This window comes from Lipotes vexillifer, unplaced genomic scaffold (assembly GCF_000442215.2).
Source record: "Lipotes vexillifer unplaced genomic scaffold, Lipotes_vexillifer_v1.1 scaffold301, whole genome shotgun sequence".
Lineage (NCBI taxonomy): Eukaryota > Metazoa > Chordata > Mammalia > Artiodactyla > Lipotidae > Lipotes > Lipotes vexillifer.
This window is the reverse complement of record NW_006792529.1, coordinates 360,678-384,696: the sequence shown is the minus strand read 5'-3', so window position 1 is coordinate 384,696 and position 24,019 is coordinate 360,678. Positions and strand designations below refer to the sequence as shown.

Genomic DNA, 24,019 nt, shown 5'->3' with positions numbered 1-24,019 from the left:
CTGAGCCAAAGGGACATCTTCCTGTCTTTAGTTCCGTTAATTTTTGACATAGCACATTTTTACTACATGGCCAATTTGAGAGTTGTCATTTCAGAGTAGAGTTACTTGTACACACAAAGATGATGTGCTCAATAAACTTCCACTCCTTAGCTAAGTCTGACATCATCCAGGTTCTGATACTCACCTAACCTATATGCAGATTTATTAGGAAAATCATAGTAAGATAAAACTATTAAATAGAAATCAGACTTTGAATTTTTTGCCAGGAAATGACCAAAGGTAAGAATGTAGCAATAACCCTGGAAGAGCAGTTCCTTGCTTCTGCCTCTTCCATCTTGTGGAAACAATGTGCAAAAACCTTTTGAACAAGAAAAGCACAGTGACCATCAGTAGCGGGGGATCATATCATTTATCTCTAAGTTGGGAAAATTTGACAGTGAAAGGGCACACTAAAATACATTGGTGGGTGTCAAAATAGTGCTATTGAAATTTGTTTAAATTAATTAAAAGAATACAAATACAAGTAAAATTTTAAAATGTATTTATATAGATTACCTAAATATTAAAAATATAACATGAGACAAATGACTATTCTTCATATATCTTTATGTATTTTAATCAACTGAAACTTCCTAGTCCTATCTGTTTGTAATACAGTTTCACTGGTATTTTTCTGAAGAAGACTTTTTTCAACGTGATTTTATTGTTTGATTTGTTCAGTTCCTTTCTTGCTTCAGTTCCTTCCACCACATTTCAGTGTGCTTTTATTTGCAAGTATTATTTGTTTATAATAATAGCTATTCCCTAAAATTTCAAGAGTTGAAATATTGGGATGCTCCATTTACTGAATACTATGGTTAAAGATTTCTAAGTGATTTTGGGGGGAAAAAGCATCTGAAATTTAGGACTTATTTATAAAAAGTTATTCCTCAATCAGAATTATAAATGGTGTCAAGAAGTGCTAACTGCCTTGCTGAAGCATCTTTATTTTTTGATTCAGCATAAGCTTTGTCTCCAAAATTTTGTGATAAAGTTATTCCAACCATGTATATATTCTATTTGAAAATCTTGGCACATACACATTCTATTTTGATTTGTAGAATATTGTAGTTTGCTTGGTTTCAGTGTGAATTATTTTTGCATCACAACCACTATACTATAGAAAATCAAACTATACTATAGTTTAGTATAGTTTCTACTATACTATAGAAAATCAAACTGTTACTGAAAAGTTCTGATTTTATATTTGAAGCATTTGATATAAAGCAGGTAAAATGATATAAAGCAGACATAATTTAAATGCTTTCAAAATTATTTTTCTGCTAATGGAGGCAACACATTAACAAGCTGTTGCTTAACTTTTTGTGCATATCCAAAAAAAATACCCCTTGGGATAGAAAATAATCAAAATTAATTTAGAAGAACAGTCATTTGATCTAAATGAAAAGGCATGGTTTAAATGCATTTTTTGTAGGTGCATGTGTTAAATTATCATCCTTGGAAACAGTCTTCTTAAAATAATTACTAATTCTGAAATAGATACTGATGTTCCTTTAGGAGAATTATTTTCTGGTTTTCATTAGTCATGCCCAAGAAAACATGAGAAATAGTATAGCATACTATTACTATTATATATATATATATATATATATATATATATATATACACATACATATATATACCATATTACTATAGTATACTATACTATATATACTATATATACTCTATATACACTATATTACTATGTCTATACTATATCTATATAGCATATAGTATTTTAATTAAATATGCAGTCTCAATTTTATTTATTTTTGTCAAAAGGGTTTATTACAAAGTTAAAAAAGCGTTACTAAACACTAAAAAGTAAATAATTATAGATTTATGCCACACAAATGGCAAAATCAGTGTAGCAAGAATATTCTGACTATTCTCTATATCCTCACTATATGCTTTATAGCAGGCTGACCAGCCTCTGTACCCTCACATATTTCATATCAAGCTAAACTCTAATTTCCCAAGTTTACTACTTAGCCTATCAAATAGCAGCCTGGCAGCTTTGTGGATTTTGTAGTTTAAATCATGAGCTGGATCATACATGGGTGGTGCACTGAATGGTCACTAAGGGCAGCAGGGTGACCGTGAGACAACTTGTCACAAAGATACAAGAATATAAAGAGAGGCAGCACTTGCATGCACCCTATCACTCCATCTCACTGAGATGAAGAAGTACGTCTTTGGGAGCCTTCAATTCTTCACTAGTGCCATCAACCTGATTTCCAAGAATGTGGTTGCCTTATGCTTAGGGTAACCATCTTCTTTACTTTCATCTATTTTCTGTGGTAATGAGTTTGTTTAGCTAGTCCCACATTCATTATCCATGTGGTAAATCTTTGTGTGATCTCCCCCATCACTAGTTTGCTGAAGGGCTGTAAAGTACTAACTCAATTTCTAGTGTTTGGAAGAGCTGCTGCTTTTGGTGTTGTCTTTCAGGGCTTGGCTTCTGAGCCCCTTGCTACCCCTGCTTCAACTCTGTTGTCCATAAAGTGCGAAGTGGTGTTGATTAGAATCTATATAACTAGGCTTGGTCATCTAGGTTAGTTTGTTGCATAGGTGAAATGGCTTTCTTGGTGTTGAGCTCTGAGCACAGCCACCTTCATCCACAATGGGACCCTGCCTTTTGCTTAGAAAAAGATTCAGGCGAACTCCACAGCTTATTGCTGTATTTGGTCATGAGTTACTGCTTGTCAAATATTGCATTCCCCAGAAAATACACTTTGAGATGATATCGTATGCAGGAGATTTATTAGGGAGTGTTTTGGGGGTTTACAGCTGTGGAAAGGAAGGGAAGGAATCAAAGTCAGAAGTTCAGCTGCAGTGAAATCTCAGTGGATGCCTCAGCTGACCCTTTTGGGAATTTTGAAGAGCGAATGAGCCTTCCTAGCTGTCCTGAGTTGGGGTGAGGTGCCCAGGCTTTCATAACCCCAGATTTATTAGTCGCTGATTGAAGGCTGCCCAAGAAGAGAGTGTAACTTCAGTTAGGCAGCTCTTTTCAGCTGAGGTTATAACCAGAGGGGACGAAGAGCTGAGAGGCTGTGTGCCAGCAGCATTCCCAGGAGCTGGGATAAAAAGTCCTTTATTCCTGAAGGGGAATCTTAGCAGTGCATCACAGCACCTACACTTCCCTTTGATGCACTAATGGATTTCTGTTATTGGCTGTTTTTTCAACATGCTTAGAAACAATTTGCAGAAAATCAGAAGCCAAAAGTGCCTAGGGCCCATGAAAGTTATAATGTATTCCTGAAACTGGGATATGCCTACTTCTAGACTTTCCATTGTATGATATAATGAAGATCTTTGATAGTTAAGCCACTATTAGTCATAATTCTATTACTTGTAATCAAAAGTATCTCTAACAAAATATAAGCAAATTGATATAGCCAAACAATTCAATGACAAATTAGTCCAAAAAATCAACTGTTGACTTTTGATATGGGGATTAGGGAAGGCCTCTACTGAGGAGATTATATTTAGGCTGAAACCTGAATTACAAGATGGAGTCAGGCAAGTGAAGATGTGGGAAGAGGATTCCTGGCAGAAGGAACAATGCAAAAGCCTTGAGGCAGAGGTGATTTTGCAGATTGGCCAACATGTTTCTCTGTGGTGGAGTCAGTGTCTTGATAGCATGTCTAGGGACTATAATGTTTGGGCATGAAAGTGAGATATTTGAGGGCATGAGGTAGAGATTTTTTGATAGTTTTCAATTAAAGTCCAGGCCTTTGGTAAAGGTCAAAGTGAGAATATGGAAACATGGGAAAAGAACAGTGAAGGGTGCAGCATATATTCCAGGACAGAATTTGGCTTGCCCAGCTATGGCTTAAGATGTTTAAGGTGCTCCAATGATAAGGTTTTTTAATTTTAATTTTTTAAGCCATAAAGTTCTTCTCACAATGCCTAGGGAATTTTTAGTTTTTAATTTTTTGCCAACAAACATGTTAATATTGATCAAGAACATTTTAAATGTGATAGGGAAGGGGAATAAGAGAAATTATCAAATAAATAATTATGACTTAGGAAGAAGAAAACTTTGCAATAGGTTGTCTGCAATTTCCAGAAGGAAAAAAAATCAAAACAACTGATTTTATGTTGAGAGTAAGACTTGCCTACAGGGATATGTGTGTGTGTGTTTATATAAATACATTCAAGGAGGTAAACATAGATTTATTGCATCATAAAACTGGATTAAATGACAGGAGCATAACAAAGGAAGGCTGTATCTTTCTTTCATGAATAAACCTGATAGATGTGGAAGTGAGTATGTTAAGAAATTGCTAGAAAATTTTCAGAAGAATTGCTGGAAAGTTGCTAGAAGTTGCTGAAAAACCTTCATAAAGATTTATCTCTTTTTTTACCGGCATGAAGGAAAAAAAAAGAAAAGCCACTGAAAGAAATAAAATAAAATTCTATAGTCCAAGATTCAAAGAAAGAAGGACTTCAGAGTAACAAAAAACTTTCAGACATTAATTTGTGACTATGCAGCAACCAGTGATTCCAATTTGCAGATGTATTTGCTAAACTGCTGCCAGTAATCACTGAGGAAGTACAGAAAATGGGAAAGATTATAATGTCAGCCAGGGTTCATGGCAGGAGGCAGAAACATTATAAGTAGGCAAAGATTTAATACAGGTGCTTGCAAATCATTGGAAGTGCTGGAGAAGGGAACTCTAGTCTGGGCTTCCTGGAAGGACTCCCAGACATGAGAGAGATGAATCACCATGGGAGCCCCAACCTCTGAGAGTATCCTAAAAAAACTGAACTTCTGGAATACATGATTGTAACCAAGATTTGACAATCACAGAGCTGGAACTGTACACTCATTATTACCATCATTACTCCATCATGCTGGTGACTGGGCTCTGGAGACCACTGTTGCCTCTGCTTCAAACCATCTTCTCTCCCAGGATTCTGGAAAATGACATGAATCACTGCTTCAGAAGAAAATTTCACATCTTCCTGAGACTGTGCTTGATAACTAAGAAATGTTAGAAGATGACCACCCTCACTTTTGCCTTGCAAATCTCCCACGGTTGCATCTTCCTGGCAAGACCATATTGGAACCCAGAATAGTAGCTGCAAAAGCATCTAGGAATTGTATGTGTGTCTCTCAAGTCTCTTCAGTACAGGAAGGCATGATACAAGGGAGTAAATGGAAGTTCAATGGGCCAAACCACCATATTCCATACAACTGTAGATAGGCGAATGTTATTTCTTTAGAAGGAAGAAGGAGGTTATAAGAGACACCTACTGAACTTGATATTGGTCCTAGTATTGGTTAGAAATGATACACTGTGAGTCATTAAGAAAGCATGTAGTGATGACTGGGAATAGGGGTTTCATTAAAAACAAATCACACCAAATAGCTTATTAAAGTGGTAGGTAATAGAACTGTATGGCTATATGTGTCTGGATTTTAACAAGGCTTTTGTCCCAGACTTTTATAACATAGGACAAACTTGTGAAATGTGCTCAGGATAGTGGTATAGTTGAATGGATCTGTAATTAGTAGAAAGATTAAAAACTGCTGATTAGTAGATACATGTCCAATTACAGCAGATAAATATCAAAAATATATATATATATATTTTATCCTGCCCTGCATTACACAATGACTCCAGCAAGAACATTGACTTTAAAATTAGTAATAGTCATTATTTATTGAGTGCACACTCTAGGCAAGGGGCTGTAGATACATTACTACCTCATTTACTCCTTTTAACAATCTTGTCAGGTTGTTATTACCTCCATTTTTAAGCATGTGGAAACTGATGCTAGAAAGTGTAAGTGGCTTGCTCATAGCTTCACATCTAGTAAGCAGTAGTGCTGAGATTCAGACCTAGAATTTCTTCAAGAAAGAGATACCAGAGGGAGAGAGAACATCACAACATTTCTAGGAGAAATTGGCCAGAACCTGCCAACATCCCCAGAGGGCAGCATTTTCTCAGTCATCCCACATGGGCCTACTATCTCCAGGATCTGTTCCGTATCTCAGGGACTCAAACTTACATCGACAAGACTCATGCAGTAGTCAAGCTAACCAAATATGGGCATAATTCTTATATGCAGAATTCTGAAGGAGAGCCTTATGAGTAGAATTTTGACTGCAGAGGATAGAATCAGACTAAAGAGACACAGATCAAATTGCTAACTGGCTGTAGTCTCTGACAGTCACAGTAGGGATTTCCACCTGGCTGACTGGATCCCTGGACCTACCTGAGAGCACACTTTCTTATTTCACCAGGCAGTACCAGAATTTACCTCTCTTACTCTTTCCTAGGCCCACATGACTAATTACTATTCTTTCTTTAGATATTTTAATGACTTCACCTAAGTTGTTTTGGCTTAAAATTTAGTCTTTCTCTTTAAGGTGACTGTTCTGATTACTTTCCTGTTGACACAATTTCTTAGCTTCAGAAAGCAAGTTTAATTCCTGTATTTCCAAATTCACTGTTGCCCTTGTACACTACCTATAAGATGTATGCCCATTTGACTCTTGTGCTGACATTGATAGGTTAACAAGAACAGAACAAACACAAGAATAGAAGTACCAGTGCTAAAATACAGAGTTGAATAGCAGCACAAGTTTTTAAAAAGACAGTATTTCTAATTAGCATATGTTCACTGTGAATCAATAGTGTGTGATGCATTTATCAAGGAAACCAGGACAGACTTAGCTGTATTAACTGTGTCAACAGAATGAATGAGCAAGTGAATGAATGAAAGAGTTGGTAGCCTTTCCCTAGTCTTCACTGACACTCCATGCTTAGAGTAACAATGGCATTTTCAGAGGACATCAACAGACTGTAATATATTCAGAGGAAGCTGACCAGATGGTACTAGGACTTGAAATCATACTCTGACAAATGGTGGTAGGACCATTTAGCTTAAGAAAGAAAAGACCTAGGGGGGGAATAAGAAAAGCGAAGAGTTATTGAGTGCTTACTGAGTGCTTATAGAGTAGGCCAGACGTTGTGCAAGGTCCTTTAATAGATTTCAAACATTATGGGCTTGTCATGATGTAAAGGGAATACTTTATTTTGAATTGCCCTGGAAGGCAGGGCTGACAGTAGTTAGTAGAAATCACAGAGAGACAACTCTGTTTATTAGAATGATGACATTTCTAACTCTAAGAGCTTTCCAACAACAGAATGAGCTGGCTTTATGTAAAGGGGTCCATGTTTTTGAAGATGCTCAAGCAGAAACTGGTCAAAATTTGATGGAGGTGTTTTGGAGAGGAATAAGTATTAAATGGAGGCATGGACCAGATGAACTCTAAGACTTTGTCCAAACTTCTCTTGTGAGTCTATTTGCAATACAGCGAACCTCTTATTTATCTTTTAGTTTAGTGGCATGAGCCCTAAATGGTTAATGTCACTTCCAATTCAGTAGATCAGTAGGATATTGATTGCTCCCTTCTTTCCTAGCAACGAAGACAAAGTCCAGGACAACCCATATTTGCAGAGATGGAAAAAACTTTGTGAGTGGGTTCATTAGGTATAATATTTAGCAAAAAGAGATTCACTTCCTCATTTGATCCCTAAACCCATGTATTCTGAGTATGGCAGAAACATAAAGCATGGTAAATTCTTTTCAAATGGCTTGAAAGCTTCAAATGTTGGTAGCATTCATTTCTGTCTTTGTATTTAAATGTAATGATTTATGCTTCTGAAACCCTGTCTGACTGCATTCCTTATTTCAAGCTTTGTTATTGTTAATGAGTTCACTTTGAGCATCAGCCCACCTGTGCATTCATGGCAATTAGTGTCACATCTTAAGAACTGGTCCTTTGGGGGCTTCCCTGGTGGCGCAGTGGTTGAGAGTCCGCCTGCTGATGCAGGGGACATGGGTTCGTCCCCCGGTCCGGGAAGATCCCACATGCCGCGGAGCGCTAGGTCCGTGAGCCATGGCCGCTGAGCCTGCGCATCTGGAGCCTGTGCTCCGCAACGGGAGAGGCCACAACAGTGAGAGGCCTGCATACCGCAAAAAACAACACAAAACAAAACAAAACTTTTCCTGTGAGTGGGGAAAGAATGAATGTCCACTGAAAACGATCAAAGAACAATAAAGTTTTACAGCTAAATATCACATATTAGTGGATGAGAAATTCAAGCCCAGAGAGATTAAATGACTTGCCACAGTCGCATGGCCAGTGGGAAAGTTGAGCACTTGTCTTTCTTTTGTCCCCGACTCACTGATGCAATTACATGCTGTTTTCTTGGCTAGATACTCTTTTTCTTTTCCTAGCAAGTAGAATGTTTCTATACTAGTCACTCTTACGTCTTTATTTACAGCCTGATTGACATGTGGCTTGAGAAGCAGGTATTTGAGTAGGATTCCAAACTAGTATTTTCCTTATCTGTATCTTTAGTTTGGTAGGCGGGAATTCTAAGGGCTCCTTTTTTCTTAATTCTGGATTGCTCTTGGGTCTCTGCAGTGCTGCGTATGATGCTGCTCTTGACAGAAATGTGGCCATTAAGAAGCTCAGCAGACCCTTTCAGAACCAAACGCATGCCAAGAGAGCTTACCGGGAGCTGGTCCTCATGAAGTGTGTGAACCATAAAAACGTGAGTTCTTATTTTAAAGCTCTGGTGGTAGGAGGTGGTGAAATTGGGGAAAGAAGATCAGTATGCCAACTTGAGCAGGAAAAGCTTTCTTTACTTTTCAATTTTTGCCCTTAAGATTGTTTATCCTGCCCATATGCTACATTTGCTTTCATTGTGCTCATGGTAGCTTTCTTCTTAAAAATCATCTGAAAATCATATGGCATGGAGGGGATGAATCTGATAGATATTTCCCTGTTAAGAAATTAAACATATTTGGTTATCTTGCTCCAAATTAACCAGAGAACTTCATGCATTTCCAAAATAAATTTAAAAAAAAACACCCAAACAAACCAAAACCAAACCAAAAATATCTTAAAGAACAATATGCTATGTTTCTTTATAAAAATTTAAATTTAATTATTAACAGTTGAAGATTTTTATCTCCTTTTACTTTTAGCTATAGTCTGGCAGTGTCCTCCAACTGTTCAATGTACACACTGTGCTTTGGCACCTTGCTTTTTGTAGGGTTGGGCAAACGTGCAGGGACATATCTGCAGTGTACTTCAGAACAGGCTTGTCAAGAACATTTCACATTGGAACTCAGTAGGGAACACCATTACAGGGCTTTCTTCACTTCAGAATATAATCTTCTTCAAACATCGGCAAAGGCCTCTAGAATTCTTTCTGTGCTCCTGTTCTTCTTAGTAAGGATAAATGGGAGATAAGTCTTATTTTAATAAAGACAATTAATAAATAAATTATGATAAGTATTTTATATATAATTTATTGCATACAAACATATAATAAAAATAAATTATTATAAAACTATAATAATAACTCCTTGTAAAGTTTTTCTTGAGTATGAAAATCACAGAATACATGAAATTATCAGTGAAGTTTTATAAACAGGTGAATTTGTCATAAGGTACTAAGTAGAAGCAAATGTATGAGTGTTTAGTTGAAAGATATTTAAAATAAAAATATGTGGATTTAGGCCCAATAACAGTGTTTCTTTTTCCTCCTATTACTCTACTCCAATGACTTTTTAGTTCAGTCATTTGACAGTTAAATGAATACAGTGTTCCAGGTACAGATCTAGATGCTCTAAGTGCTAAACATATAGCAGTGAAGATAAGAGAGACAAATCCCTGCCCATGCGATGCTCATGTTCTACTGGGAAGAGAAAGGCAGTCTACAAAATAGGTAGGTCGATGTTTAGAATGTCAGATAGTAATAAGTGCTACCAAGGAAAACAAAACGAAGAAGGAAGATAAAAAATACTGGTCAGTGCAGAGTGGGTAGGGTTACTCTTTTAAATAGGTTTAGCAGGAAAGGCCTCACTCAGAAAGAGAAATTTTATGAAGTATGTACCCATCTCTTATTTGGCCAGGCAAGGAACATGATACTTCTAGAAAGGAATATAGAAATGTTAGAAATGATGATTCCTAAGAAAGATCATTCTGCTAAAGCAATTTGTTCTTTCAGTATGTGAAATAAAGGCAGGAGCAAGATTAACCACATGACCAATGCAATCTATTTTTATGATAGCAAAGAGGATGAGAAATACCATAGGCAATGGAAGATGAATGGACACAAGCAATGAAACAACTGCATGGGAAGTTTTAATAGTTTTTTGTTTTCATATATTGAATATTTATATTTCCCTAATCCTCCCTCCAGTCCCTATAATGCAATAAATACATTGTGGAGAAATTCCCACTTACTTTGCCAATTTGAGGGAATCCTACTCCCCATTCTTGACTGGAATATGGGGGTTCACATTTATGTTACCTAAAAAAGATTTCCAAATTGAAATAATAATTTGTAAATGGCATCCTACCTGCTATGTGTGTATGTGCATATGTTTGTGTATGTACAGATGTTTGTATGCATGTATGTATGTAAATCTAGGGAAATAAATTTCTGGAACTTGTTAACAGAAAGGAAGTTCACTGACAACCAAATGCAAATTCCACATTATTGCTTGTAATACTAACTACAAGCAGTCAGAATGAAGAACGCTGGAAATGCTGTGGAAAGTAATGTAAAATAGTGAAGCAACCCCAATTAAGTTTTTAATAATAAAGAAGACAATCCATTTAGAAAATGAACACAATTCTAGGAAGTGATAGCTGTTATGATTGTGGGGCCATGACAGACGTTGATTCACATCTGTGCGTTTTAATGGGTTGGAATAAAGAAATGAACTGCATCAGATTCCTGCCTGAAAACGTTTGAACTAAAATGGAAATACCTGTGATGGTCTGTTTCTAAAGACAACATTTTTGATTGGTTATTAATAGGAGTTAGGATTTATAAGGGATCAAAGAAAGAACAGAGGAGAAATACTCAGAGGAAAATCAAAGACAATGAAGGTGATAAAACAAGGGCATAGAAAAGGGGAATACAAGAATATATAGTGGGGAATTTACCTTTTAAAATAATAAACCTTGGTTTATTTAACATTGTAATGCTATTTTCTAGATTAATTTAGATTACCTAGATTATTTATTCACCAGATAATATGGATTAGCATTTTTTCATCTTTAAGGGTTGTTTGTACGTGTTGTGTGTGTGTGTCCCACACACAGTCTCTGATGTTTTTGTTTGAACAAATATCAAAATGAATTACTTTCTAAGATTAAGTACTATAAAAACAGGCTCACAGTTCCAATGAGAACTGTAGATATTTTTCAATACACACCATAACTAAGTATACAGAATAGCAAAGCACTTCAATCACAAGTTTTAGAAATATTTTGAGGGACTTCCCTGGTGGTCCAGTGGTTAAGACTCCATGCTCCCCGAGTAGGGGGCCTGGGTTTGATCCCTGGTCAGGGAACTAGATCCCACGTGCTGTGACTAATACCTGGCACAGCCAAATAAGTAAATAAATATTTTTTAAAGTATTTTGAAACAGTTTTATTTCCATATGCATATTCCATGCTGCAAGGTTGCTTCAGAAGAGATAATCTTATGTTTTTTGATATGTTATAACAATTACCCTGTATATATATATATATATATATATATATATATGAAAGTATTGGATGGTGTTGTGATTTTTTTTCTCAATGATTCCTCAATAATTGGAAACTACTGAAGGCCTAAAGCATTCCTTAGATTGACTGCATTTCTCCGATGTTGAAAATCATTTTGTTTTGTTTATTACTTCGTGTTTCTATACCACTTATGAACTTTATTGAAATTCATTAGTTCATGTTTTAAAGATGTACAAATCTTAAATTTGTTTTTGTGATATGGTTGCATCCATCCAATGAGTAGAGGCCTGTTATCTATATTTTTTATTTTTATTTCCCACTGGCACTTTAGTACAGAATATTTAGCTGAAAGACAATTTTGAGTTATTTATGTATGTAACTATTTGCATAAAACAAAGGTTTTTTTCCTTTTAACATTTACTTATGCTAGAAGGTAAACTTCTTTACTACCTAATATATAAAATAACTAAAACAGGAAACAAAAAAGTTAAAAAATCATTTTTATAACTTAAAATACATTTGCCATTAAATTCATCATTGATATCATCCAAGATATACCTTTCCCCACACATACCATTGGAACATTAGTTTAAATAATATTTGAGTGTGAAATAGAAGCAAAAAAACTAAAGTAACAACACAAAAAAATCTTGACTTAGAATACCTCCTTAACATAGAACATCTCCTTGACTTAAACACCACCTTTTCATTTAGAGGAAGACATAGCCTTGCTAAGTCTTGCTGGTTATTTCACTGCTGCCTTACTTTTCTTACATGGCTTTTCCTCTTTTTTGTTTAGTTACATTACAACCCTATATTTACTAAGGAGAATCACACTCTAAAGCAATATCACAATCATATATCTTCTGTGACTCTTTTCTCTGCCTAAGAATTTGAGCTTTTTAATTGCATTTTAACCTGAAGACAGATTACATGTCCTTTCTGAATACGTTTTTGAATGTTCTATGAGACAGTTCTAGAAAATTTTTCCGACAGTTCTAGAAAATTTTTCCGACTTTTCTATATCCTCCATAGCACTAATATTTGACTTTGAGTTGGAATAAGTGTTTGTTTAAATATGCTTTTTAAATAATTAATTTTCTCCCCTTTTCTTTCTCTCCTTCTTCTGTCCCTTCCACTGTCTCTTCTCCAGATTATTAGTTTATTAAATGTTTTCACACCCCAGAAAACGCTAGAGGAGTTCCAAGATGTGTAAGTAACAAAACTCATGAAGGAAGGGGGAGCATAACATTCAAATAACTCAAGTGATATTGACAAAAATCAGATGAATGAAATCCCTTGTAGAGATCAAAGGGAGGTAAGAACTGGCGGCAAATGAAAGGGATCCAGTGACAGGAGAGAAGGTTCTGTTTCTGCCGCTTCTTCCTGGAAAGACACTTCTGCTACTTTCTGGCCTTATGGCTCTTTGTGCTTTGTTGCCCCATGTTCTTTAGTTCAGACAGAATCAGGGAAGCCTTACTAGTTATTCTATATTTTTACTTATTTTTAATTTATTCTGTGAACTTTCTAGAATGAGTCAATTCACTTTGAGAAATATTAATGACGGACACGATAAAAAATCAACCTTAATCTTTCTTTCTATTTTTGTGGTACCTTTGACTTTGTGCAAAAAAACCTTCCAGAAGTATAATGACAATAAGCAGAGGAGAGGAAGTGAATCCTATCACATTGTCTTATTTAACAGATACCTTGCGTTTAATGGAAGATGCTATTCTGAATTTTTTTTCTTATTTGTAATCATAATACACAGGAAAGAGTTCAGGGAATTCAGGGTAAAATGAGAGCAAGATGAAGGTACAAAATATAAGGACAGGAACCACACACTAATAAATGTTACTTCTGTTAGCATCTTTGTGGTAGAGTTACCATGGCTAACGTGCATGCAATACTCAGAGGTTTTTCATGTACTTAATTCAGTCAAAAGTTGAGCTGGGAAGTTCAGAAACTTATAGATTTAGGAGAGGATCCTGACTTGTTTGAAGGACTTCACATGTCTTGTGATTTGGAACTTACAATGTGGATTTACCTTGCAGTTACTTAGTAATGGAACTGATGGATGCCAACTTGTGTCAGGTGATTCAGATGGAGTTAGACCACGAGCGAATGTCTTACCTGCTATACCAAATGTTGTGTGGCATCAAGCACCTTCACTCTGCTGGAATTATTCACAGGGTAAGAATACTTAGTCCACAATTATAATGAAGATGCTTGTGGAGAAGAGAAAGAGCAACTGCAGATTATTTTCTTTATGTAGGGGAGCTTGGTTAAATATAATGTACTTCATTTATTTTACTATAGAATTAGCACATAGTTCACTAATGTGTAGGAGGAGACTCTAGCACACTGTAGTTGGTTTTGTTTAACATTTTGTTTCAGCTCATTGAGAGTCAGCTTCCAAGGCTTCTCAGAAATTCTGATTGGCAGAGTCATATGTGCAGCTCAAACAAGACAGTTCATTTCCACTGTTTCTGGTCACATAAAGACAGCAGCCCTGATCTGCTCTTCTGTATGGCCTAGAAATGAAGTATAAAGTAAAAGGTTTATGTTGCCATAAGGAGAAACCTAACAGATGACAATAAATGATTTTTTTCTAAAAACCTCTTCCCAAGATGAGCTTAAATTGTAAAAATGATACAATTCTCTTCTGGGTTTAAAAACGTTTCTGAGGATGTTAAAACAAAGAAATCCCAAAACTAATTGTAAACTTCTTTTGGGAAGTACTCTTTTGCTTTACATAGGGCTCTACAGCCAATGGCAGGCGGCCACCCATCAGTGCTATTGCAAGACTGCCATGTTGATTGAGTAACTGGAAATCACATGTTCCATTTGATGCTAACTTTTAATATCTTCTCTTGTTCCTATTGTTAGGACTTGAAACCAAGTAACATTGTAGTCAAGTCTGATTGTACATTGAAAATCCTAGACTTTGGACTGGCCAGGACAGCAGGCACAAGCTTCATGATGACTCCTTATGTGGTGACACGTTATTACAGGGCCCCCGAGGTTATTCTGGGAATGGGCTACAAGGAGAACGGTAAGGATGCTTCTGAGTACCAGCCAAAGAAACTGTGAAAAAAATGAGTATGTGTTTTAGATAGCCAAGAGTAATGTTCTCTCTCATGTATATGAACTTTTTAAAAATTACGGCTGCCAGCTTTCATATTCAGAGGTTTTTAAAAAAAATATTACTATGAAGAATCACTCATTAAACATGTAAAGGATGTTTCTGAGAAGTAAGCTTGGTTAGAAGAACACTGAAATGTCATAGCTAAAAAGAATTGTAAATGGAGTCTGATTAAACAGTCAAGTAGATACTGATTAGCATACATGCTATAGATATTGAGAAAAATTGCTATTTAGGTGGCAGCTCAGCTCAAAGTGGGTATAAACAGGAAGAAATCTACCTATTGCATTTAGCCATTTGGCTTTATGTTACTTCTTAGATTGATGGCTCTAGTCTTAGGAAAAGACAAAGAAAAAGATACCGCAAATCCTTGGAGCAAGAATATTCACAAATGCTCAATGCACAGTCAATTTAGAATAATCCAAATTGTTCAAGTTGGATAAGAATTTCTTTAATACTTTAAAGTGTTCCATAAGTAATAGTTAAGGTAGCAATTGCCTAGTAAGTTTTTATAAATTTTAAAACCATAGAGAGATAAAAGTATTAAATTTTATGCTATTGATTTTATGAAGAAAATCTAGTATTCATGAACACTTTAAAAGAAAAGGTAGAAAGAATCTTCAAAATGTATTCCAATTTGATTTTATTAAAATGAAGTATTTATAAAAATACTTATTAGAAAGCATTGCCATATATTATTTTGAAAAGAATATCTCTAATAAGTAATGAGGTGTATTAAAAAACACATCCACTATATTTAGGAATTAAACTTGTCTTAAATTAGAATTGTATATATGCACTCAATGTACCTTTCATACTCATTTTGATATTCTATTGTAGTTAGTTCCTGGCAATCTATAAGTTTTATAGAAATAATTATCATTGTATTTTTATGTATAGGTGCTACAGAGTACTTTTATGAAAATTCCCTGGCCACCAAAGTTTTAAAAAATTTCTTTGTGCCCTTCCAGATTAGAAGAGAGCCAATACTTTTGTGCATTTGTGCAGAGGAAGGGAAAAGGTTCTTAGGAAGGTCAGGTTTACTTTGTTGGACAATGGCAGAATTCTAATCCATTTTGACTTGGAAGAGGAAAATCTAGTCCTCTTCCCAAGGCAATACCACACCTAACTTATTTGGAAAAGAAGATAGTTGTATACATTCTTCATAAGTTATTTTTAAAAAATCAAAGTGGGAACGAATTTAAAAATTCAAGAAATCAAGAATCTACAAGAATCTGGGGGGGAGGGTGTTCTGAATTTGCTATTATGAATTTTCAGACCTTTGCTGTACAGATGGCATGTGATCTCATCCCTTGTTCTTACCTCGGTAGAAAGAATTGCAAGTTGCTGCCTTAGTTTTTTGGCTTCTCCTGATCCATGGAAAAAGCACACCTAGCATCCTTGTGCTGCTCTCACCTCTATACGGGATAAAGGTTATCATGCAGAAAAACCTGCTTGCTCTGACAACAGGCATGCCCAGCTACCCTGTGCACCGAACCCTGCCTTCCTTCCCCAAGGAGCATTTTAGCCTAATGTTTCTGCCCCAGGGTTCCCTTTGTCCTTACTAAAAAGTGAGTTGGAACAGGGTAAAGATTAGTAAGAGAAGGTAAAGCCTGTTTTGTTAACAAGTATGACAATTGAGGAACGTATGTGTGTAACAACTTTTTAACACATTTAATACTTTATTTATGTCATGACTCCTTTATACATGTGCAAATTATTTATGCATCTTTTTTCTTGAAATATTTCAAACAGAAACAAAAACTGGTATTTATTTACAAGAATAACTGAAGGAAAATCTAAGTCTTGAATACCAGGCATTCCAATATTTCTGCCTAAACCATGGTTCCAGCCATTTCCTAGTTTCTTGGATTTGGTTGCATGTACCTTATTTTGGACCAAGAAAAAGGGTGTCTCTAGTTGCCCTACTCAGTGTAACTGAATAGAATAGAAAATGGAAACAGCCACCCCTAAGGGTCTATTAAGATTATTTTCTCTGCATCCAGCAAATGACATCAAAAACCCTTTGGTGGCTTTTAGCTGTCACCTGGCATGGATATACTTTTGGTTAAGCTGCTGCTTTTCCATGCTACAATTTTATGGCACTAAAGGGAAATCTAAGGCACTCATAAAGTAACTTTAGAAAATTAATTTGAGTTCTTATACTAGATGTTGTTTATGTGATATTATATTGCTGGTTTTAACTCACCTTTTTGGCCAACTTTTGGTGGGAGACAAAATTTGTACCTTCTAATCAAATGCTTCTTTTTCCTCCTCCTTCAGAGATCAATTATCTTAGTTAACTTTACTTTCCTCCCTTTTCTTCACTTCCCTCTCTCTTATTCTAGTGGATATATGGTCTGTGGGATGCATTATGGGAGAAATGGTTCGCCACAAAATCCTCTTTCCAGGAAGGGACTGTATCCTTGTACCTTTTTGCTGCAGCCTTACCTGTTTTGTTCTCTCTCCCTTTAAACACATAATGATTTTGCCAGGAGAGTAAAGATAGAAGCAAAAAGTTGGGTAAGTGGTATAACTGTGACTAAAAAAAAAAGTGATTATTTCTCTAATCTGACCAGTACTGAAGACTACATACCTCAATGGTTTGTTTTAATTAAATTTTCAGTGGGTGTTTTTCTTCTTAAATTTTCTTATCTGTAACTCAAAATAGCAGTAACTATTTGCAAGTATTATCCATCTCCCTTCTAAAACCATTTTATGCTGCAACAAATTTAGGCATAATTATTTCTCTACTTGCTGACATCTTAAGCTTCTGTCCACGCCTTTATTGATTTGAATTACTCTTGACACTATATCCAGTCTTAAACAGTTTAATATAGCACATCTTCCTTCAAACAAGAACTTCCACATTTAAAAATCATAATTATTATTCAAATTGCTGGAGGTCAGGTGGGTTTAAAATAGGCTTTCCTCATCTGACTTGGAGATGTGACTTAGACATGCTTTTCCAATGAAATTTAGAATTAAAGAAATGAAATATACAATGTGACAAGTATAGTCAATTAAAAAAAAAAGCAGTGTTGATTTGTGTTCTACCACTTAGTCTTCTACTAGATTCCATCAGAAATTTCTTGAACAGATATCTCTGATTTGGAATTATTAAAAGAGCTGGTATAGTTCTGAAAGGATCAAAAGTTCACTCTTTAACAAAGGCACATATATGTGTTTGTAATATATCAATAAGAAAGTTTACATATTAATAGAAAATATATATTTTATAAATACAGAAATACCCTGTTAACACACAGTTGTGCAAATCTAAGTACAACAACTAAGAACTTTAACAACGATAATGCAAGAGTGAGTTCAATATATTTATTACATTGGAAGTTTTTTAGAAATTGGCAGTAAACATGTGATCCATAACTATTAAGTATTGTATTTGACTAATAAGAAAGCTCTATTAAAAACTCTTATAATGTAAGAAAGATTATTATTGTTATTTAGTAGGAATAGAAGAAAAGGCCAATGATAAAAAAAAAATCTGACAATAAAAAGTTGATGCCACAATGACCATGCATTTAATGTAGGCATTTATTTATTCTGCTGTATATGAATAAGATATTCTCTAAATTCCAATAGTAATATAATAGTAATGACATGTTCTACAACTATACTATCCAATAGGTAGCCACTAGCCACATTAGCTCTTGAAATATGGTTAGTCTGAATTTAGAGGTGTTATATGTGCAAAATGCCTACTGGATTTTGAAGATATAAAAAGAAAACATAAAATATCTCAATTTTTATATTGATTGTGTATTTAAATGATAATATTTCATTTTACTTTAAATTAGTTATTGAATTTATTTTGAGGATCAATTACATACAAATCATGTAGTTGGTTTGAACAATATTGTAATTCACATTCATATGTATTGATTTCATACAAAAGTAGGAATTTGTGTGTGTGTGCATGTGTGTGTGCTTTTGTCTTTGAGGTACAGTACATTTCAGATTGAAAAAACCCAGAACTTCTCAATCAATTCCCAAAGACAAAATGTTACAAAATATCTCATTCCTGTGTGACATTGTTGTTACAGTCACTTGATTCCCATGTAGCATGGTTCTCTGAGATCTAATTTAACTATTCAGGCATTTATCAGGGTTCTTTTTCTATTATTTTAGCAGTATTAAATTTAAAAGCCAATAAAATTAGGAAAAATTAAAACATTTTTGAACACAAAATACCCTTCAGATAAACAAGCAAAGATAATAGCACCATATTGATAATTCTATATTCTTCCAGAAATTGTTCTCTTGGAGGTCAGTTTTTCCTTTTATCCTAGTTTATTTTTTAGAAAAATGTTTAGAACTTTTAAGTAAATTGTGCAAATATCAATACATAAAATATATATCCTTGATAAATATGGTCCTAGAAATTAAATAAACCCCAATACACAAAATGTAGATTGTGATAAGGGTTTGTATTCTGTATTCCTTTATCTCCTGTGATGATTATGTAAACTACTGGTATCCGATAGCCTAGTGCCATATATTACTGGCCTATAAGTCAGTGGGGAAGTTACATAAAGTCATTATAGTGGAAAATATCTTGCTTAAGTTAAATTTTACTTAAATATGGGTAAATAACTTTCAGATGAAATGCATTGGAATTCATTTTGCCTATAATTAAAATTATAATTTAATGTCTTAGTCATGACTATATTTAAAAATTAAACTAAACCATAGAAATCCTTATTAAACAATGGATTACATGTACTATATGTTTTTGAGTGGAATTGTTTCATTAATTTTTATATGAAGTTATTATTTTGTGATTAGAGCTTACTACCAATAATAAAGGGATCAGAGCATTGAAGTAACTTCACTAGGCCATGATGATCAGACACAAGTTTGGGGGCTGATGGAGCTTATTTATAGGGAGAAGAATCATACCAATATTTCAATATATTGAAATGATTCCAGCATTTACTGGAAGTAATATCAAATTTTAGTATATGCTGATTTATACCTTGACTACTTCCAAGATTCTTCAGAGACTTAAAAAAACAATCTAACTGAATAATTCACTTAGAATTATTCAGAGTAATTTCTGTTGAATTTCTCTGAAGCCAAAAAATGATGTTATAATACTCTATCATCATAATCAACATTATTCCTCTCTCTGAACAGAACTTTTTAATGCTCCTTTTAAAAAATCTGGACCCTAAGTAAAAGTAGTAAAACACCTTGAAAAATTGGGAAAATCTTATGAAATTATCATTGACGACCAAAGTTTTAGCTATTTTCCTCTGTTAAAATTGTATTTAACATTTTGGATTTTGAGAAACATTGTGTGGGTTTCTTGACTATTGATACGATCCAGATGGTATCACAAGGTAGCTTCTAGATGACTAAAAGTGTTGGAACCTACATACATACATATTTACTTTTCAATTTATTAGTTTGCTAGCTTTTTTAATATCCAAAGGAACATTTATAAAGTGTTTGTTTTTCTTGTGTAAAGAGTTTCTTAATTATATAAACATACACTATTATACACTCAGTTTTCATTATGGTTTTATGATTAAAACCTATTTCATAGCATATATGCTGACAAAATATATAGTATTACTAATAATTCTTGGGCCTATGATGAATTTCAAGCCAGAGAACGATGAATATGCCAGGTCCATTATTTTATTTACATAGTCCAATGATCATATAAGAAGCATCAGTGACTTTATATTTCATTAAGATTTTGGGTTTTTTAATAATAGCTTATAGTAAAGCAGTTTTATGATACTTCCTTAGAAGTTTTTTGTTTGTTTGTTTGTTTTTTTAAAGGACTATCTAGTTCCTGACTCCTTCCATCCACCCCACAACCCAACCAGGGCATGCTGTTTTCTTGACTACTGAAGTCTCATATAATACCAGTATAGTTTTCATATAATACCAGTTCTTTCCTTAAACCTTCTTCTTTTAAACATATTTTTCTACCTTATGTTTTCCATTCTATTTCAAATTGTAGCACCTTTTTTGAGCAAGGTCTGTGATATTCCTTTATTTTGAGTTCTGGCCAAAGTTCTCTGGACCTGGGAAATGTTAAAAATAGGCACACCATATTCATTTGAAACTTCTGGACCTCAAGCACATTATCTCCAATTAAAGCTGACAGATTGCTAAAACACTGCCTCTTGCCTTTCCCTCTGAGGACATGAGAAATTTCAGTTAGAAAGTAAAGGATTTACATATAATATTTCCAAGAAGCCAGGTTATTAAGGAACAGAGAATGATTTGCCAAAAATATATTTGAAGAAAACATCCTCAGATTAACTGACTATCATATCTTTTCTAAACCTGAACAAATGAAAATTGGGAATAATCAAAGTAAGGTGAACAAAAATTGGAGGTTGTGGGTTATTATATCCATCTAGTACAGATAGATATTCTTAATCCTTCTTCCGTCTTTGAAATAACTCTGCTTACTTCCTAATAAACTTTTGCAACTAATACATTGCTATATTCTGCATCTTCTATCTAATATTACGGTAGTACAACGTTATCTCAAATAATATATAATTTATGACTTTAAATAAAATTGGGATGTAAAAATTAGTCATTCTTTCACACCCATAAGCAAATTGCCAATAATCACAAACATTTGAAAAAATAAGACTTAATTTTTTTCTTTGTATTTGCTAAAAATAATATATTTTCACTATGAATTTGTGAATACTCTTCTGTATTATTATTACTTTGAGAAAATCAGAGTAAGGCGGCAATCACTAGAATGGGAGCTGGAGATTCTGAGGTGATCTGAACAGATGGGAGGAGGACAGAGTTATAAGAGCAAAATCCCTCTCCCAAGAAATTTAGAGTCGGCCAGAATGTAACAGAGGGCAGGATAAGGCATGAAGGTGATAAAAGGAGTTGAGAGAAATTCACAGAAAGGGGGCAGAAAATAGGGGAAGACACAGAGAACAGACTTTGGGGGTGGAACAGAAGGAAGAAATTGAGGAGATGGACCTTGACTCCTTGATGCCTTGGAGAGGAGCTATTAAGTGACCATGGACAAAGCTCCACTAGGACTGCTGGGTCCCCCAGGAATCCCCTGTCTCCCGGAAATGGATATAGAAAGGTTTAAAAACATATTATTTTTCCTTATCCCTCTATAGTTCTGTAGGCAGAGTACTGAAAGATCTTCAAAAATAAAGTGAACTACTTGAGGGGGTAAAACTGCAAACAACAAAACACATTCCTTAGTCACTACTTGTTCTATTCCATTCAAACTGCCCTTGGCCTGATTGGCCTTTAGGACAGAGTTTGTGAACAGTGATACCTATTATGGGACTCTTTCTCCCTTCAGCAGTCAAATGAGTCTGCAGTGCATAAGGGCTCTAAGAACTTACTCTGGTCCTCTTAGCTTTAGTCATGTGACATCTTCTACCAACTTCAATTTACTTTATAAAATACCTCCTTTGCCTGCCTTACAGGATTGCTGTGATGATATCATTTGATATATATAAAACATTAGATGTTTACAAACATACACATACCTGTAAATACCTTTAAAAGATAAGGAACTTCAGTTTTTGTGGTATGAAGTTAGTTTGGGGGCACTCTGGCCCAAATAACCTTCAAATTGAATTAGGTAAACTATAAAAAATAGAAATAACCACCTAGAATAAAAAAATTTCTCAAGTGATGAGATGATAAACCAAAATTATCTGTGAATTAGCAGTAAAAGGAAAGAAAATGAATAGTTTGTCACTTACTAAAGCACTTCTTCAAGTTGATGTGCAGAATGAAGTGAGGATAATTACCCAAATCTTCAGGGAGCTTGTAATTAATTTGGTGATAATGTGAGACATTCAGAGCCAGCATTTACTATTTGTTCATCAGAACATGAAAAGTTTAAAGAAAAAAATTTTTTTTCAACATCAGGATTTCTTTAAATTCCTTATTTGTGTATACTGCAGAATTACACGGTTTTAAAGATGACAATTTAAAATATTTTGTTGCAGTAAAAAATTGTTTGTATTTCTATGAAAGAATATTTTGAAAATTCATTAGTCTACAGTTTTATTTATAAGTTAACATAAAGCTAAAGATATTCTCCTCTGTTGTAAGTTTAAATGGATTTTCTTCTGTTTTGTTAAAAAAGCAAATCAGTGATATGACATTTATAAAATAAAGGTTAGCCATTAATATGATGCCATAGAAATCATAAAGAAGGAAAAGCAAGTTAAAGAGGAAGTCTCAAGGAGAAAATCTTCCTCTGTTTCCTGGAATTAGAATATTTAGCATTGTGTTTTGTGAATGTTTTTTTTTATTTTTTTACTGAGATTCACAAGTGCAAAGTAGGTACATTCACAGTTTATTTATACATATCAGTAGCCTTTTATAATTCCATGTTTGCGCTGAAGTTTAAAACAATGTGCTTTTGTAAAATATCTAATTAAATTTTAACTTTAAAACAAACTTTTCAAAGAAATGATGTTCAGATTTTAGAAAACCATATTAAATTTTCTTCCTATTGTACTTTGACGTATTCGTTGAAAGAAAATTCGTCAAAGCCCATTGTCTGAATCCTATGCTAAATAAAGATATAATTAGGTTAAGGAGAAAAGCAGTGTAGTCTCACAATTGCGTTACCAGAGCCGCATAATCTCCTAGATAGGAAACATCTGCCAGGTTGCTGGTTAGAAGCTCACATAGTCCAAAAAATATTCCATCATAGATCACAGTCCAAGCCACTGGGGTGTGGAAGTAGCAATAAGTGCTTTCTTTATTTAGATTTAAACTGCCACGACCTATATTATATCATTTTTATCACTTGGCTAGAGTAGAAAAAAGATAATTTAGTACAATCTAATGCCTGACAAATAATACGCTTGAGATTTTCTCACCTAGAAAACTTATAACCATATTTTAGTAACACCAAAACTTACTTAACATTCCTTCTAAGGAAAGTGACTCAGTTTCTGCCTGTCACAGTTGCAAATGAATCTGCTCTCTGCCTCTGGGAATACTGATGATGAGAGGGGAAATGTAATGAATCAGAACCATAAAAGCAACCAGAATTCTACCTCGGCAGCACTAATATACAAAACTCTTATGGAGACCCAAATACCATATCAGACTGTCTCAGAAAGCATCAACATCCAGTTTCCAACTGTGACTGAATTTGCCAATTTCTTCTAAGGTCTATTCACAGTCAGTATTCATTGGAATATCTTGAAATTTTCATAGGATAATCCAGTTTCACCCTGATAAGCAAATATGCATTGTAGATGAGGGAAGGCTTA

At 34.5% G+C, this 24,019-nt stretch overlaps 1 protein-coding gene across 7 annotated transcripts in view; it reads left to right on the top strand.

Annotated features, from left to right (window-relative positions):
- MAPK10 (mitogen-activated protein kinase 10) overlaps positions 1–24,019 on the top strand; it is a 365,788-nt gene that overhangs the window by 260,300 nt on the left and 81,469 nt on the right. For 4 of the 7 annotated variants that reach the window (XM_007465713.1, XM_007465709.1, XM_007465711.1 and 1 more), the window contains 5 exons: positions 8,489–8,618; positions 12,753–12,811; positions 13,654–13,792; positions 14,489–14,654; positions 17,093–17,164. In XM_007465713.1, coding sequence (XP_007465775.1) covers positions 8,489–8,618; positions 12,753–12,811; positions 13,654–13,792; positions 14,489–14,654; positions 17,093–17,164 — 566 coding nt within the window. Of the gene's footprint in view, positions 1–8,292; positions 8,619–12,752; positions 12,812–13,653; positions 13,793–14,488; positions 14,655–17,092; positions 17,165–24,019 lie in introns of those variants that run through there. The other 3 variants (XM_007465710.1, XM_007465715.1, XM_007465714.1) reach the window with 3 other exon arrangements.